The sequence below is a fragment of the Saccopteryx bilineata genome, chromosome 10 (assembly GCF_036850765.1).
Source record: "Saccopteryx bilineata isolate mSacBil1 chromosome 10, mSacBil1_pri_phased_curated, whole genome shotgun sequence".
Classification (NCBI taxonomy): domain Eukaryota; kingdom Metazoa; phylum Chordata; class Mammalia; order Chiroptera; family Emballonuridae; genus Saccopteryx; species Saccopteryx bilineata.
The window spans coordinates 29968009-29985604 of NC_089499.1; the positions used below are offsets into that span (position 1 = coordinate 29968009).

The window sequence follows — 17596 nt, forward strand, 5'->3', positions numbered from 1 at the left end:
GTTTTCTAAGAATGCCTGGAACAGTTAGGTCCTAAATGTTCTTAAACATAAAAGAAAACTTAAGTGAAGGCATTTAAAACCTTAGCAAGCCAGCCTCTGAATTTGCAAGCTGGTTGAGACTCAGGAAGCATTATAAATTCTAGACATCCTCCAGCATGCTTGCTGTGTAATCTCTGGGTCTCTCTCTCTCTCTCTCTCTTTCTCTCTCTCTCTGCAAAATATGAATAAAAACACCTGCTCCACACAACTTAGAGCATTGTTGCGAGCTTTAAAAACATTTAAAGTGCTGGTCCAATGCCAGCTGGCCTGTCTTGCACAAACCATAGCTCAGAAGTCTTGGCTCCGTTGTGGAATTCTCACTGGCCCACTACGTCTCCTCAAAGAATAACACAGGAGAAGAAGCCACCCAAGATTTCCTCCCTCATTATGATCTCATATTTTGCAGATTACTTTTGGGTTCCTAAACAACAGAGTGTAGCGTTTGGGGAGGGACATTTATGCTGGCATCGTGAACAGCCTTGACTCAGGTTGCTGACATGAGTCAGCAGAGAGCGGTTGAAGCCCCCCTCCCCCCCACCATGCTGGAGCTTGTGTATTTGACACTCCATCCACATTTTCATTTCATTAATAAAATACAACTTCATTTTTATTTTCTTTTGTAACCCAGAAGCGTGAGGATACATTTGTTGCAAACTGCATGCAGATAGAAGGGGATGCCTTTTGAAACTACATCCTCTTAATAATAAATAACTTTTGATCTACTATACATAACAGTAGTGCATTTCTTGTTAAAATGGCAGGCTTTTTTTTTTAAAACCAAAATGAAAAGAAAACATTCATTTCTTTATAAATATTTTAAATAGTTTAAATACATATTTCATACCAAGGATATAAAAATAGCTTCTTTTTTCCCCCAATAAATAAAGACATATTCATTTACATGGCTAATAACGTGCAATAGCTAACCACTGGCCACCAACTGGCTCTATTCAACCGATTGTCTAGGAGATGTCACGCAGTGATATTTGTCCCTTCGCCTATACAAAAAGAAAAATGGACCAGCAGGAGCTGTGTATTCCCGAGGCCAACAGTGCTATGGATTATTGTTCAAGAATGACAAGCAGCACTCAGGAAAAACCTTTGTTGCACTTCACAAAAGCCACCTAGGACAAAAGGAATCCACAAACTCTTTGTCTGGGGCTTCTAGCTGCTCTGACCCTCAGGGTCTTTGGACTTTTACCGAAGTCTGTCAAACAGACCAGTTAAGTTAATACCTACCTGTACAGAAAAAATGTTTCTGATAAGTTTCCAGGATCTAGAAAGTGTTTTTGCTAGAGTGTGGAGGTGATGGTGCCCTTCCCTGGCTTCTCAGGTCTCTCTTGCGGGACTCCCAACTTTGTTCGGCCTTCACGTCGGCCAGAGGCTAAGGCAGCACCTGCCGCTGTCATGCAGTGGTGGGTAGGGAGTCGGCAGCCGCCTTACGTGCACTAATATCATACATTTATGGCCTTATTATCCTTCACTTCTGCTGTGCTTGTGACAACTTCCAGTGGAAGGTTCTCCAAGGGTTCTGTAGAGGTGGATGACGTTCCTTCCCGGTCCCAAGATCCCGGCAAGTTTTCCAGACTGAAGGAACTCACGGCTCCCTGGCTGAAGCTGCCCTTGTCTGACCTGCTGGGGAGAACCAGGTGCAAAGACGTTTCTGAGGCGGAGCAGACAGAGGACGAGAGGGTCTCTGAAATGGACTGCAGAGGCGTCAGCGTAGTGTCCAAATGTGGAGAGATGCACCTTAAAAACTGCACGTGCCCTTCCTGGACAACCTGGCAGCGGGCAGGTGAAAAAGCAAGGTTTGGAGAATGATAAAGTCCACTGCCTGCAGGGTCTGGCTCAGGAGCTCCAGTTCGTTGGGGGCTGCTCTCCACGGAGGAGGGATCCACATTCCAAATGTCTGAGGTGACATTACTGTGACAAAGTTGTGCTTGGGTGTAAGCAGCTCCACCTGCTTGCAAGTGTAGGCAAGGTTGGTGCGGGCTCCAGGCCATCCTGGTCTGTAAGCTGTCCCTGGAGGGACACACGGGGGTGGTGTGCAGAGAACAAAACGGTGCCGGCTGCTGGGGGGGCAGAATGTTTTCTAGAAGTTGCATCACATTCCTCATGTCTTTACCTAACTGGGAGACCTCTCGAGTCAGTGTTGTTACCTGTTTGGATAAAGCAAAGCAAAGGCGGTCGTCAGAAGTGCACGGTCGAGTTGAGGCAGGGAGGTGAGATTTCATGAGCAAGTCTGAAAGGCTGCTCTAATCTCCAGCTCTGGTCTAGTCCAAAGGGTGAATGGGAACACAGGGCACCTGATCGAAAGCCATCCTCACTCTGAGGGAAGCTAGAGAGACATAGTCTGGCGTTCTTAATCCGTACTTCTAGGGTTCTTGAACAAAATTAGAGGTATGGGTCTATCATCTCTTGTATCTCTTAAATACAGACCGTATCTTTTACTCCCTCTGAGTTTGTGGGTACACACAAATCTTGCAACAATGTTGAGTGCGGGGCATTGCATGTAAAGCACTCAGCACACTACCTTGTCCAGATTAGGCACCTTGTGAGTGATACCTCTCATTTTTGTCATTCCTGGTCAAGGTCTATGCTTAAGATAGGTCCAGGGACAAACTGGTCTTCAGTGATGAGGCTGGTGGTGAGCAAGAACTCACGCCAGATTTGAGAGGGAGGGAGTCTGTGGGAAAAGAAAAAAACTGCAAAATGAGAGAAAGAAAGAAAAAGACCTGCAGGGCAGGTGAGTTCAGACGACTGCTGCGGGAAGCCCGGGCATGCTGGGATCCGTCAGTGAGCCGGAACCCCCGGGGAATGACAACCCAAGTTGTGTGGTTTGGGCTTTAACTCACTTTTCCAGGTGAGGCATTCAGCTTTCATAAGATTTTCAAAAGGCACCTAACCTTCAAACACTTAAGAAACACGAAAGAATCTTCTTTATTCATTTTGTACTTAGCCAATAATAAAACTCACTGGAGGATTTATTTTTCTAGTGACCATGAATTTTTTAACCATGGAAGACCACCAGAACATTGAATTGGAGTTAAATCCAGCTTTTCTGGAGAGTTTATATCCTTCAACATGAAGAGAACCTGTATTTCGGAAAGCAAGATGTGAAAACCATTGGACTAGTCCATGGTTAGATTCATAATACTAGCAGATGTTGTAATATGTTGCCTTTATTACTGGAAGAGTATATTTTATAAAGGACTTTCTCTGACTTGATTTTACTATCATGAACCACAAAACTCCAATATAAGCCACTGAACCCATTGGATAACTATCACTGTAAAACAAAACAAAACAAACAAAACAAAACAAAACAAAAAACAAAACAAACAAAACAAAACAAAACAAAAAAAACAAAACAAAATGGGCAGCTCAACTTCAATGAGGCCAAAACCAAGATTATTGTTTTGGGCAGACTTTTTTCAACACAGAAGTATATATTCCTACTTTGCCCAGTGACTTAATTCAGTTCACTTCCTCTGAGAGAATTCTGAAACTAATTTTCCCTGGCAGGCCCAACAGGAGGTAGTGCCTCTCAAATCAGGCATTTAAAAAAGGCCAGAAGGAGGTTTTTCCATGGTTCAGGCAACCAACTGGTAACACCTGCCTTGAAATTGCCAGGCCAGAACTATTTCTGCCTCATGGCTGGCATGGAACTCGAGGGACTCAATCGAACACTTGTCCAGGCTTTTCAGTGGATCTAAAACTTCTGGCAACAAAAAGATACCTCTGAGTGAAAACAGTGAATGTGAAAAAGATTCAGTGGGTTTTGAAAATTTCACTGCAGGCTGTCAATTTCATAGCCAGCCAAGCCTAAGTTCTAAAGTGCATCGATCAGGCTTAAGTCAGTACCTGGATCTCAGCCCTGGTGATTTATCTTGAATTGATTAGCTCTTCTATCCAAAGTTCAGCAGGAAAGACTGACGCTCATTGAGATGTTTGAAGGGACATAAAAACCATCTATTCCTGTTGGCTGTTTAAGCTTAATTCTTGTATTAAAGTTACTAGAACTGTGTTAGCTCAGTTTCCAATATAAATGTTTTTGATCTGCCTTTTATGAAGATTGAATAAAGACAAAGTCTTTGAAGAACGATTTGCATTTTAGGTATAGCAATGATTATGTTGTTCAGTAAATGAGTAAATAGATAATACAGCATGCTTTCAGGTACATTTTCCATATCAGATCTATAAACAGTGCCATCATAGGCAGGGATACAGTATATTGCCCCCGCTGTAAAATGGGACACCAAGACTCAGAGGATAAATGGCATTTTAAGGTCCTTTACTTCATAAATGACAGTCTGTGGTTTAAAATTCAAGCCTTCTAAGTTTGGTGTTCTTTCAGTTATAGTATATTACACATGGAAAAAGAGATACTGCTTAAGAGTTGAGAGATTTTTTTTTGCTAATGTGGTCAGAATTTGTGAAGATCACAGATGATACAAAAAGCAACCTCATGTGTAAAAGCTGTCTGAAATGATAAATCAACATCAGATAGTGTCATCACTAAACAAACAAACAAACAAACAAACAAAAAGCCAACGAGGAGATGGTTAAATTCAGTAAAACCTCTTCATAGCAAATTATATGAATGCAACAACCAAGGAGGTTTGCAATAAGGAAACAAATTTAAACAAAACAGTAGATTAACAGATATATTTCTGATGAACTATATTTCTAGTGTTCAAAATAAGCAGATATTTTTCAATGGTTGGTATACCTTTCCATGGCCACATTCTTGGCATCTAACTTCTACTAAGCATTTGCCACAACTTTGAGGCCATGAACTTTGAATGGGAACTCAGAGTCTTGACTGACTCAAAGAATGTAACCGAGCATTGGTATTTTCAGAAAACAAAATTACTATATAAGCTTGAACTAAAAAAAGCAAAGAGCCCAAGGAAATAGGCCTTTATTTAGTGTTGGCAGGTAGTGACCAATTTATATGAGGGAAGATTTCTGTCACTGTGTCACTGAGGACACACTCCTGCATCTTATTCAAGTTACATGAGGGAATTAATCTCTATTAGGTAAAGGATCTCTCTCTCACTAGGAGAAAGCCAGATGTCACAAGGAGAGAGGGCCATCTCCTGGAGGTGGAGACTCTGGTGACACTGAGGTGACAACATACTGCTGAAAATGCTGTGAACATTTCAATGCATTTGTTCAATCAAATCAAACAAAAACATCATTCAGATCAACAGAACCCAAGTTTTCCCACTTATCAACTCCTTAAATCTAGAAATGGTTTCTGTCACTCATATTAGGAAATATTTTTTTTTTAATTAAGTGAGAGGCAGGGAGGCAGAGACAGACTTCTGCATGTGCCCTGACTGACCAGGCTCCACCTGGCAAGCACCCTACTGGGTGATGCTCTGCCCATCTGGGCCGCTGCTCTGTTGATCAGCAATGGAGCAATTTTATTGCCTGAGGTGAAACCATGGCTTCAGCACTTGGGGCCAACTTTGCATGAACCATTTGAGCCATGGTTGTGGGAGGAGAAGAAAGAATGGGGGGAGGGGTGCAGAAGCATGTGGTTGCTTCTCCTGTTTTCCCTGACTGGTAATCAAACCTGGGACTTCTAGATGCAGGGCCGATGCTCTACTACTGAGCCAACTGGCCAGGGCCAGGAATTACAGTTTCTTTTTGACTAGGAATCAGAAAGCCCTTCACAAGCTCCACCTCATTTTTCAGTGGCTCCATTTTCTGCATTTTTCTATCAGAATGGCTACAGGAAGATTCTCAGCTTTCTGCCCTTGTATGTGCTGTTCTCTCTGGCTGGATGCTCTTCTCCTTGGCCCCTTTCTGTTTGGTGAGTTTTTTCTCTCTCTTCCAACTTCTCATCCCTCATCTTCTCTGCAGAGCTTTTTCCTGACAGTTCATTGATACTCCCAGGGAAGTCTGAGCATCATACAGGACTGTTTGCCCCCAAGGAGGCTTTCAGTTCCTTGAGGGTAAATTTTGGCTTATCTCAGGATCTCCTGGAATCTGGTCAATGTCTAGGATACAACATGCACTCAGTCACTCTCAGATGGATAAATTAGTGCAATTCCTGCCATGTTGAAGACCTGGGTCTGAGATCACTTTCAATTTTGTTCTTAGTTTGTCTCATGATTTTACTGTAAATATCCTAGGGAAAGCTGATTACTACACCATTATACTGGGAGAGCTGTAACTGGCTCATTGTCCCAAGTAAATACAGACTATGTAAATTAAGACTATGTATTATGATTGTTAAATATTTTTATTTACTTATTTATTTTTATTAATTTTCGAGAGAGAAGAGAGAGAGAGAAAATGGGGAGGTGGAAAGCAGGAAGCATCAACTCATAATAGTTGCTTCTTGTTTGTGCCCTGACCGGGCAAGCTCGGGGTTTTGAACCAGTGACCTCAGCATTCCAGGTTGACACTTTATCCATTGCATCACCACAGGCCAGGTGAAAGTTTTTTTAATATAAATTTCCTAAACCAAGTCCTTGGGTATCCCCTAGATCAGGGGTCCCCAAACTACAGCCCGCGAGCCGCATGTGGCCCCCTGAGGCCATTTATCCGGCCCCCGCTGCACTTCTGGAAGGGGCACCTCTTTCATTGGTGGTCAGTGAGAGGAGCATAGTTCCCATTGAAATACTGGTCAGTTTGTTGATTTAAATTTACTTGTTCTTTATTTTAAATATTGTATTTGTTCCTGTTTTGTTTTTTTACTTTAAAATAAGATATGTGCAGTGTGCATAGGGATTTGTTCATAGTTTTTTTTTATAGTACGGCCCTCCAACAGTCTGAGGGACAGTGAACTGGCCCCCTGTGTAAAAAGTTTGGGGACCCCTGCCCTAGATGTTAAGAGCAGGTGGCATTTCTACTGTTAAGAATCTCTTTTATTTTGTTTCCTTCATAATTGTAGAAATAATCTTCTCTGGCTAAGACTTCTGCTAGACTTCATTTACCTTATTGCTTTGACATTTGTCCCAGCATAAACTGCATTGCCATGGGTAGTTTTAATTCCAAGGGGAATTTCCCCCTATTAATTGACTCCAATATCTCGTGACTACATTATATGAGTGCCAAGTGACAAATTCAATTGAGTTATCATAATTGTTTCACCAGTTCATCTTTGGTAAGCCTTTTATATCCTTGTGTGCTTCCCTGGATGGTTATTTTTCTTTCTTTTCTTTTCTTTTTTCTTTCTTTTCTTTTTTCTCCTTCCTTCCTTCCTTCCTTCCTTCCTTCCTTCCTTCCTTCCTTCCTTCCTTCCTTCCTCCCTCCCTCCCTCCCTCCCTCCCTTCCTTTCTTCCTTCCTTCCTTCTTTCTTGGATAGATAGGAACAAAGACAGACAGGAAGGGAAAGAGATGAGAAGCGTTAATTCTTCATTGCAGCACCTTAGTTGTTCATTGATTGCTTTCTCATTTGTGCCTTGATGGGGGGGATCCTCCAGCAGAGTGAGTGACCCTTTGCTCAAGCCAGTGACCTTGGACTCAAGCTGGTGAGCCTGTGCTCAAACCCCTGTGCTCAAGCTGGTGACCTCAGGATTTTGAATCTGGGTCCTCTGCATCCCAGTCCTATCCTCTGTCCTCTGCACCACCGCCTGGTCAGGCACTGGATGGCTATTTAGATATGGTTTTCTGATTACTTTTAAAGATAGTAGATACAGAATACACATAACAATACACATTGTTCTTGTACTTGTGCATTAAGTTACATTTTATTTATCTTTTTCTTTTCTTCCTCTTTCTTTTCCTTCTCCTTCTCATTCTTCTGTGGATAAGAGTCCTTCAGTTTGGAACTATTGGCCAAACCAATTCACCATCACCATCTGCATAGCCAAGTGTTCACACCCAAGTTTTCTCTATCCCTTCCAATGTCCCAACTGTTAGGAAAAAGTGATGAAAACACCATCTGTGCTTCCAAGCGGTTCGGTTTTCTGTCCAACATTTTTGAGTACCTAAAGATTCTCATCTGTTCTCCCAGTATCATGCATGTAACCATACAAACCATTAGCTGTTTAACAGGTTTTCAGGCAGTGCACTTGTCCTTATTGACCAGCACCGCCTGTCATGAATAGAAACACCCATGTGACCACCGACCTGTCGATGGTCCATAACCATCCACACACTGACTGATCTTTCCATACCTCTAAGAAGGGAACCACTAACTGTCATCATTTTTCTTCTGTTGTATCCAGTTTCATCAGAACTTCTGTTGGTTTAGAAATAGTCATTGTTGCCAAATTTCCAGAGTACCTGATTTTCTCTTCTCATGTTTAATTTGCTCTATCGATGTGATGTTACTTCTCATTCTCCTCTGAGTCATATTTTCACAAGGGCTTTGTTGAGAATGAAATAATATAATGAATGTTAAAATGTAGTCCTCATATAACTTGGTATGATACCAGAATTCCAGGTGCCTTGATCTGATAACATAGTACAGGCACTAAACTTAGTGGAAAGCTTCTTTCTTGTATGGAATATTAACTCAGGAAACATTTTGACCAGAAAATAAAAGTTATATATATAACTCCTCTTTAGCCTCATCATGGAGAGGTAAACCCATTCCTCTGAACACTTTTTACATAATATGAAGAAACAGTTTCCAAGATTTAGAATTGTCTTGCATGGATTTTTTTTTTTTTGTATTTTTCTGAAGTTGGAAACGGGGAGGCAGTCAGACAGACTCCCGCATGTGTCCGACCGGGGTCCACCTGGCATGCCCACTAGGGGGCGATGCTCTGCCCATCTGGGGCATTGCTCTGTTGCAACCAGGGCCATTCTAGCGCCTGAGGCAGAGGCCATGGAGCCATCCTCAGCGCTCGGGCCAACTTTGCTCCAATGGAGCCTTGGCTGTGGGAGGGGAAGAGAGAGACAGAGACGAAGGAGAGGGGGAGGGGTGGAGAAGCAGATGGGCGCTTCTCCTGTGTGCCCAGGCTGGGAATCGAACCCAGGACTCCTGCACACCAGGCTGACACTCTACCACTGAGCCAACTGGCCAGGGCTTGCATGGATTTTTGAAGTAGTAAATAGTAACAGGAAAAACCAGAGCCTTACAAAAATGTTGATTTAAGATCCTGCATTTCCAATCTAAGATTTGAGTAATTGCAGTCAGGTGAATTGAGAATTCTATATATAGGATATGTGAACCAAAATACCGATACAAAATAATTTGGTGTTGATTAGAATTGAATAAGGACCAATGTGCAGCTGGGGTGGAGGCAGGTATGGCTGGCCTTTATTCTTCTTTATAATAACTCAAAGCTCTTCACAAATTGTGCTTCTATAAATCTTTGTTAATACATGAAAAATTTAACGAATAATAACTTGCATAGTTAATCTTTTAGCATGAGTTTCTGTTATTTTCATTTGAACTTAAATAATTTTTGCCAATCTGCCTTAAATGACACTTCAAGATACAGAAATAAGTGTCACTATACCTCCAGCAGGCAAGAATATTTCATGTGATCTCGGTGCCTTATGGAAATCCCACCACTTCAAATGGGAGAGATTTTAAAACATGATGTTATTACATGGTGTAGAGAATCCATCTGTGATGCTGGTGACCTATTGTCCCAATAACACTGTGCACTGCCAGCTTTTGGTAGTGAGATTGTGTGCATTTGGTACAAACACATATTTGCTGTTCTGGTGTGGGGTTAGATGATGCCTTTTGGGAATAGGAGTGTGAGTTTTATAATGAAGACCAGAATGTGTCTTTGACAATACCTTTCATTTCACATAGAAAATAGCTTCCTTTCATATAATATATTTCATGATTTACACTTCACAGTCTTGGCTATTGGTATGGTATGAATCATGAATTCTGAGTATAACTGGGACTTCAGTTGATAGGGAAAAAATGTGATTTCCATTTGATAGGGAAAAAATGTGATTTCCATTTTTGTGCACTCAGCGAGCAGATGGGGAATGCATCTGTTAATATAATCTTCTTAGCTTGAAGAGTTCTTGACCTGTCACTCAATTTTTGCCAAACATGTACACATTTTCCTGCTAGACACAATTTTTCTAAATGCAGGGGGTGCTAATTACACCAAGCCTCTCCCCCCTCCCATGAACACATATACATTTTTACAAGCTCTGATTCAGGTAATTAAATGGCCTTTCATTTAATCCTTTGTTATGGTGCATATTTATCATAGGATTCAGACAAGTTCAATCAAACTCCATAAGCAGACAAAACAAAAAAGATGATCGGTATAATTTCATCCTGTGTCGTTTGCTTCACAAAGCATTCAAAAGCAAGTGACAGTCTTTTTATCTGTCAGCTAAAATAATAATCATACTCAGCACTTGCAACCATTTTACCCAGATGACGATCTCAATCCCATTACCAACAAAAGTTGTGAATCTCTGCCCGCAGCTGGACAGACTAGAGTGTTGGGAGGTGACGTGGCTTATCCAAGATCACACAGGAATGGTACCAAGGGTTTTACTTTTGCAGGCGCATCTGATGCCCCCTAAATGATAATGAGAATTACAAGTCTAACATCACCATTACAAAGTGACCAGTTAGAGTCTTGAAAAGTGATTAGTCCAGTGGTTTCATTGAATTTCTGCAAGCCCAGACATTTGGACACGATTTTATTACTTGAGCTGTACTATAGTAATCCGTTATTTATCAAATAGATGCTTCACACATCAATTTTCCTGCTTCTTGTGATAAAGTTTGATCAGTATCCAAACTGCTGTCTGGCTAAGGAATCCTCACTGCTATTAGGCAGTCTTCCCTGGAATACCAACTGTTTAGGACAGTAAAGACTTAATGTATATAGGAATTACCTGTGGATTTTTTTTTTTTTTTTTACAGAGACAGAGAGAGAGAGTCAGAGAGAGGGATAGACAGGGGCAGACAGATAGGAACGGCGAGATGAGAAGCATCGATCATTAGTTTTTCGTTGCGCATTGCGACACCTTAGTTCTTCATTGATTGCTTTCTCATATGTGCCTTGACTGTGGGCCTTCAGCAGACCGAATAGCCCCTTGCTCAAGCCAGCGACCTTGGGTCCAAGCTGGTGAGCTTTTGCTCAAACCAGATGAGCCTGCGCTCAAGCTGGCGACCTCGAGGTCTCAAACCTGGGTCCTCGGCATCCCAGTCCAACGCTCTATCCACTGCACCACTGCCTGGTCAGGCTACCTGTGGATCTTGACACGAGGATATATTCAGATTAAGTAGGTGTGGGGTGGGGTCTGGGACTGTGCATTTCTAACATGCTCCCATTTGATGCCAATGTTGCTGGTGTGCACTCTACAGGGTCAGCTTATTAGTTCCTGTTCTTAGGGAGCTAGTCCCTTTGGTTAACTCCTCATGTTTTCTTTCAGTTAAGTGTTTAAAATTTAGTGTATTCAGCATTTTTCAATTCCTTTGTCCAGTCTAGAGTGGAATTTTCCCATCTGTTTTGATTTTCTTTCATTTATTTCAAAAATATTTTGTAGTTTTGTGTACAAATCTTATACTTCCTTGGTTAAATTTATTACTAAGTATTTTATTCTTTTTTTTTTTTTTCTTTTTTTTTTTTTTTTCTTTCCATTTTCCTGAAGCTGGAAACAGGGAGAGACAGTCAGACAGACTCCCGCATGCGCCCGACCGGGATCCACCCGGCACGCCCACCAGGGGCCACGCTCTGCCCACCAGGGGGCGATGCTCTGCCCATCCTGGGCGTCGCCATATTGCGACCAGAGCCACTCTAGCGCCTGAGGCAGAGGCCACAGAGCCATCCCCAGCGCCCGGGCCATCTTTGCTCCAATGGAGCCTTGGCTGCGGGAGGGGAAGAGAGAGACAGAGAGGAAAGCGCGGCGGAGGGGTGGAGAAGCAAATGGGCGCTTCTCCTGTGTGCCCTGGCCGTGAATCGAACCCGGGTCCTCCGCACGCTAGGCCGACGCTCTACCGCTGAGCCAACCGGCCAGGGCCAGTATTTTATTCTTTTTGATGCTATTGTAAATGGAATTGCTTTCTGAATTTCTCTTTCTTAAAGTTCATTGTTAATGTTTAGAAATACAACTAATTTTCTTCATTGATTTTGTATCCTGCAACTTTACTGAATTGAATCTTTGTTTTGTGTTTGGAGTCTCTGGGTTTATGGTGCTTGTGATTGTCAAAGCTGCTGTCTTTGTTCTTGGTGGCTCTTAGTATTTGAGGGTGTATCAAGACCCATCTTTGTCCATTGGGGTAGGATCTCAGCAAGTATGTCGATGTAAGTTGGGTCGAAGCTGGACCCTCAGGCAGCAGCTGGGAAATTATGCGGTCAAAACTATGAAGAAGAAACTGGAAGATGGGCATTTTGGTTTGTCCCCTCTGTGCTGAGCCTGGATATACAACCACAGGGGTGCTCTTCTATCCATTTAAAAACTGCTTCTTTTTTTGCTATAGTCCTGTGGAACCTGTAAACGTAAGCCCTTCCAGCTCTCAGAGCTAGATGTTTGGACAGCTCACCCCTCAGGTAGGAGCCTTAAAAATTGGGACCACTCTATACGTGGTCCATATCCTCCAGTCCTCTGGGAAAGCTGAGAGTTTAGGGGTTCCCTCCTGATTGTATGGCCATGTGCCAGGCAAGAGTTTACAGCAAGAATGTGTCTCAGCCTCTCCTGTCTGTTTCCTTATGGATATTTCTTCATTTGCCTGGTGGGTGGGTGTCACTCAGCTGGTTTCCGTATTCTTTCCAAGAGAACTGTTCTGGGCGTAGATGTGTACTCAGATTGCCCATCGAAGGAGGGAAACCAGGAGCTTCCTGTTGCCATCTTGGAGCATATGGTATCTATTTTATGCATTTTAATCCACTGTTTTTCTTATCCTTACCAAATCCGAGATTATCCCATGTTTGGCTAATGAGAGACTCTTCATTGAATTCTTTTGGCATCATCCTAGCTTTCCCTAAACATGATAGCTTTCTTGCTCTCTAGTATACTAAGGTGTTCCAGACATATCATGTATATTTCACACCTCAGAAGTGGAAACAGCCCCTTGTCTGAGAAACTCTGGTTTCTTCTAGTGGGAAATTATACTTGAAGATCATAATAGAGGCATAGAGATATTTACTGTTATTGGGCTGGTCATTGTTTTTACTCCTTTTATTGATGAAATAGCCTAGAGATGTATATGTGTATGATACTATGTAGGTTCATACTAATATTTCTAATTCCATTTCAGAACTACAGGGTTTTTACTTACCATTTTTATATTACTTTGTATCTCTATTCTAATACTGAATTTTGGTTATTGATGTACAGAGGATGATAGCATTAGGATAATACTCATTAGCTTTATCCCTCTTTACACACACACAACAATCTCAGTATACCCATACAAATACTACCCTTACAAATTATGATTATTAAAACAGTTAAACTTTTTTTGGCATATTCTATTCAAATTCTCTGTTCACACCCCCTTTTAATGGTTCTGCTATATTTACATTGTCAGGACATATGGCCTTTGACAAGTTATATTTTTGCCCCTTTAAGTTTCATTTAGAGACTGTACTATAAATGAGTATGTATTTAATTCTAATAAATTTGTTCTATAACAATATCTTTTAAGTCATCTTGGTTTTCTCAATCTTGTTTTCTAGTACATTCTTCAGGAAATGTATATATAGGAACAATATTTCCTAAGTTCTTTCATGTTGATAACAATTTGATAATGGCCGTTTTTGCTGGATATAAAATCCTTAGTTTACATTTTCTTTTCTTAAGACTCTTACATATTTTGTATGTTACTCCATCTCCTTCATCAAGTGTTGCTGTCTAAAAGTCTAATGATAGTCCAGAATTTTCCCTTGCAAGTCCTTTATAAATTTTTTTTGTTAGATATCTAAAGAATTTTCTTTCTTATTTTATAGCCCAGTAATTTCACTAGGGTGTGTAATTTCACTGTGTGGTTTTATTTATTTTTTTAAATTTCAGGATGGTTTTATTGAATTACTATTCTTAGAGTTTATTTGGTTTCCTAAGTTTGGCTTCTTCAGAGACTTGTATTTTTTGTGTGCTAGATCTTTTTTGTTTTTCTCCAATATTTGACATTTTCTAAAATCCTTTTGAAAAATATTTTTCTGCATTTAGATTAGATGCTTTAAATTTTCCTTAAAAATACCATCTATTTTGTCATTACTTGTATTGCTTCTAATTTAGTTAATTTCTACAATTATTTTTTATCACTTATCATTTTTTCTTGAGTTTTTCCTTGAAATTTGAATTGTATTACTTCATAAAATAGGAAGAAAAAGCTTTAAAAATATAAAAATTTAATTTTTTTTAAAGCACAACATCTGAAACATAGAAACATGTTATTATTCTCCTAGTATGTATGATCATTATTTTGACATTTATAGTATATCAATTTCTATAAGTTTAAAATAGCTCATGGTTGAAATATATTCATTATACACACTGGAATCTCATTATTATAAACATACCTATATATCTTTTATATCTTTAATTCTTTAAAAAGATCCATAAATATTTTACATGAAAACAAAGAATTAATTTTTATCACTTGGTTTTCTTTTATCCCTGGTTGTAAATTTTAATGACCCCTTTTTAACTACTGCAAAATAATATCCAAAAAACCTATCAGAAGGGTGGGTGCCTATTTGAATTAATACAGAGACCCATCTTTTCCTCTTCAAGCAATTTAGCAATGAATGCCCAGTGAGAGAGACTGATCCAGTAAGGTCTGTCTGAGAGCCATCATGGAACCATGGCACCTAAAGCTTGTTTCATGGCTCTAGAAAGAGTTTTCTTTTAACCAATGGCAGACGCTTTCCCCAAATCAAGCTTTTTTTGAAATTAGAATTTTAAAGAGAACACATTTCCCTAATAAGCTCTTTAATATAGAATACTTAAACAGAAACTCTTTCATCTTCAAGACTGAGGAGATTCAGTTTAGAGAGTAAGCTTGCAGATCTTCAAATGAAGTCAGCACAAGGCGATAGTAACAGTATATTATTACCAACGATCTGGATTGATAAAAGTAACATTAAAAAGTCAGCAAGTGACCAGTGCATCTGTCTTCCATGTCTCTCCCTAAGTCTTTATCATTTTGCTTTAAAGTGTGCTTTTCTTTCTTTCTTTCCTTTTTTTTTAAAAAAAGATTTGTGAATAGTAACATGTAGAATAGTAATCAGTGGGTGACATATATGGAAAAAGATATAGGAAATGTTTATTTAATTTTCCCTTGATTAAACATATAGTATATTGTATTAAGCTTTTTTGAAAAGTACTTTTAAAAATTATCCTATCCTAAAATTATCTGTCCGTAATTAAATCACCTTAAATTTAAATACAGGCCCTGGCTCAGTGGTAGAGCATTGGCCTGGAGTGTGGATGTCCTAGGTTTGATTCCTGGTCAGGCACACAGAAGTGCCCATCTGCTTCTCCACCCCTCCCCCCTCACCACTTCTCTCTCTCTCTCTCTCTCTCTCTCTCTCTCTCCTTCCCTCTATAGCCACAGTTTAATTGGAGAGAGTTGGCCTCAGGCGCTGAGGATGGCTCCATGGCCTCTGCCTCAGGAGCTAGGAAGAGCTCATTTGCTGAGCAACAGAACAATGCCCCAGATGGGCAGAGCATCACTCCCTGGTGGACTTGCTGGGTGGATTCCAGTGGCAGTGCAAGCGGGAGTCTGTTTCTGCCTCCCCTGAACAACAACAACAACACCAAAAATTTAAACACACACACAAACACACACACACAGTGAGGCAAAGGTAGGTTTACAGTTGTGAGTATATGAAACAGTTTATTCTTATATTATTATTTATTAATTATTGTATTATTTTTTATACAAACAACTATAAACCTACTTTTGCCCCATCTTGCACAATAATATTAAGCAGAGTTTGCTTAATTATTTATTTCAGAAGAATTCTTTTACCTATTACTTAGTGCAGTTGATTATTTCAAATTTTATACTGTCATGTGGTCATATTAGCACAAGAAGGAAACTGAACTAATTTTGTATTGATTTATGTATATTGTGTTTATTTCTAATCGTACACAAGTGAATGGAAAATGCCAATCATCATTTCTCGAGGTGTCTTAGTGTTTTCTCTTAAAAAGACAAAAAAAGAAATTCAAGCCTTCTCAAGATTATGTATATTTATTTTCCAGTCCTGAACATTGAGTTACTTGAGATATAGGACATTCAGTAAAGTTTGAATATTTTTAAAATAATTATAAGAGTTACCATTATTATTTTGAGGAAATTCACAGCAGTTGTGGAGATATAACCCGAGTTCTCAAGAACCTTGTGTTGTATTTGAGGAAGGAAAAAATGTGCACAAAGTAAATAATATAAGTGAATAAAATAAAAACATTATAAAACTATGAAAAAGCAAATACTGAATGGCAAGTTTAGCAAGCAAAGTGTCGAACTTCTGAGAAGGGACTGGGAAATAGGACTTTATCAGGGAAGAATTAAAAAAATTCATAGGAGGTTGCAGGTGGAATTAATACAAAAGGAATTAACGTCATATTAAAAGATATATAGTGTTCTCATTTTTAAGAAGGGGAAATTCATGTACCTGGGAGAGGATAAAAAAGAAAAATCCTCTGTAATCCCTTTCAACTCTAAGATCCTATTAAACAACAACAACAACCTTCTGTAGTTGTTGGATTGGATCAGTTATTGAACTTAATTTCCACAGTGATGAATAGAAAATGGCAGAACTGTATATTCTTTTTTCTTTTACACACACACACACACACACATACACACACACAACACATAGGTACAGACAACAGGGTGGCAATACCAGAGGGAAGGGGGGGGTGGAGATAGAGGGAAGAGGGCAAAGGGGAGGAAAATGGGATGGAAAGTGACTTTGCTTGGGGCCAAGAGTGTACAATGCAGTTTATAGATGTTATATTGAGTTGTAGATGTGCAACCTGTGTGGTTTGGCAAATCACGTAACCCCGATAATTTAAAAAATTAATTAATTCAAAAATATAAATATAATTGTGCAAACTGTTTAGGAGGTATGGGGGGGTAATACTTATGTTCATATTTTTAAAATAACCAGTTATTCTGAAACTAATAACTAATTAACGCCAAACTGACTAATTATTAACAATAAGCAATTAATAACTATTTGTTTAAATTGTATTTGAGTTTTCTATATTTGTTTAGGTACATTAGGAACTTATTTTTTTATTTCCCATTTGTGTCTCAAGAATAGATCCACTGCCTAACCAACGCTGCTCCTTGGAGGCTGAATCACATGGACTTTATCAACGGGTTCATTGGCTCTATGGTTTTGCCTGGATTTGGCTATTGCAGAACATCAACAAATCGGAGAGAGGGAGGAAAGAGAGGCCAGGTTATGTGTTCCTCTGATTGCTTCCCTGCAGGGTTGAGATGGGCAGAAGGTCACAGAAGGTCCCACCAAAAGATTACAACCTCTGTCAGGTAGCCTTCTCCACACAGCTTTCTCTGACTCAAGATTCTGTAACCTGGCCCTGGCCGGTTGGCTCAGCGGTAGAGCGTCGGCCTGGCATGCGGGGGACCCGGGTTCGATTCCCGGCCAGGGCACATAGGAGAAGCGTCCATTTGCTT

General features: G+C 40.1%; 1 protein-coding gene across 1 annotated transcript in view; it reads right to left on the minus strand.

Moving 5' to 3' along the window:
- Positions 1 to 1235: 1235 nt before the first annotated feature.
- Positions 1236 to 17596, minus strand: part of KCNH8 (potassium voltage-gated channel subfamily H member 8) — a 366401-nt gene continuing 350040 nt past the window's right edge. Inside the window, exon 16 of the mRNA XM_066244875.1 lies at positions 1236 to 2198. Coding sequence (XP_066100972.1) covers positions 1494 to 2198 — 705 coding nt within the window. The 3' untranslated portion in view covers positions 1236 to 1493. The remainder of the gene's footprint in view (positions 2199 to 17596) is intronic.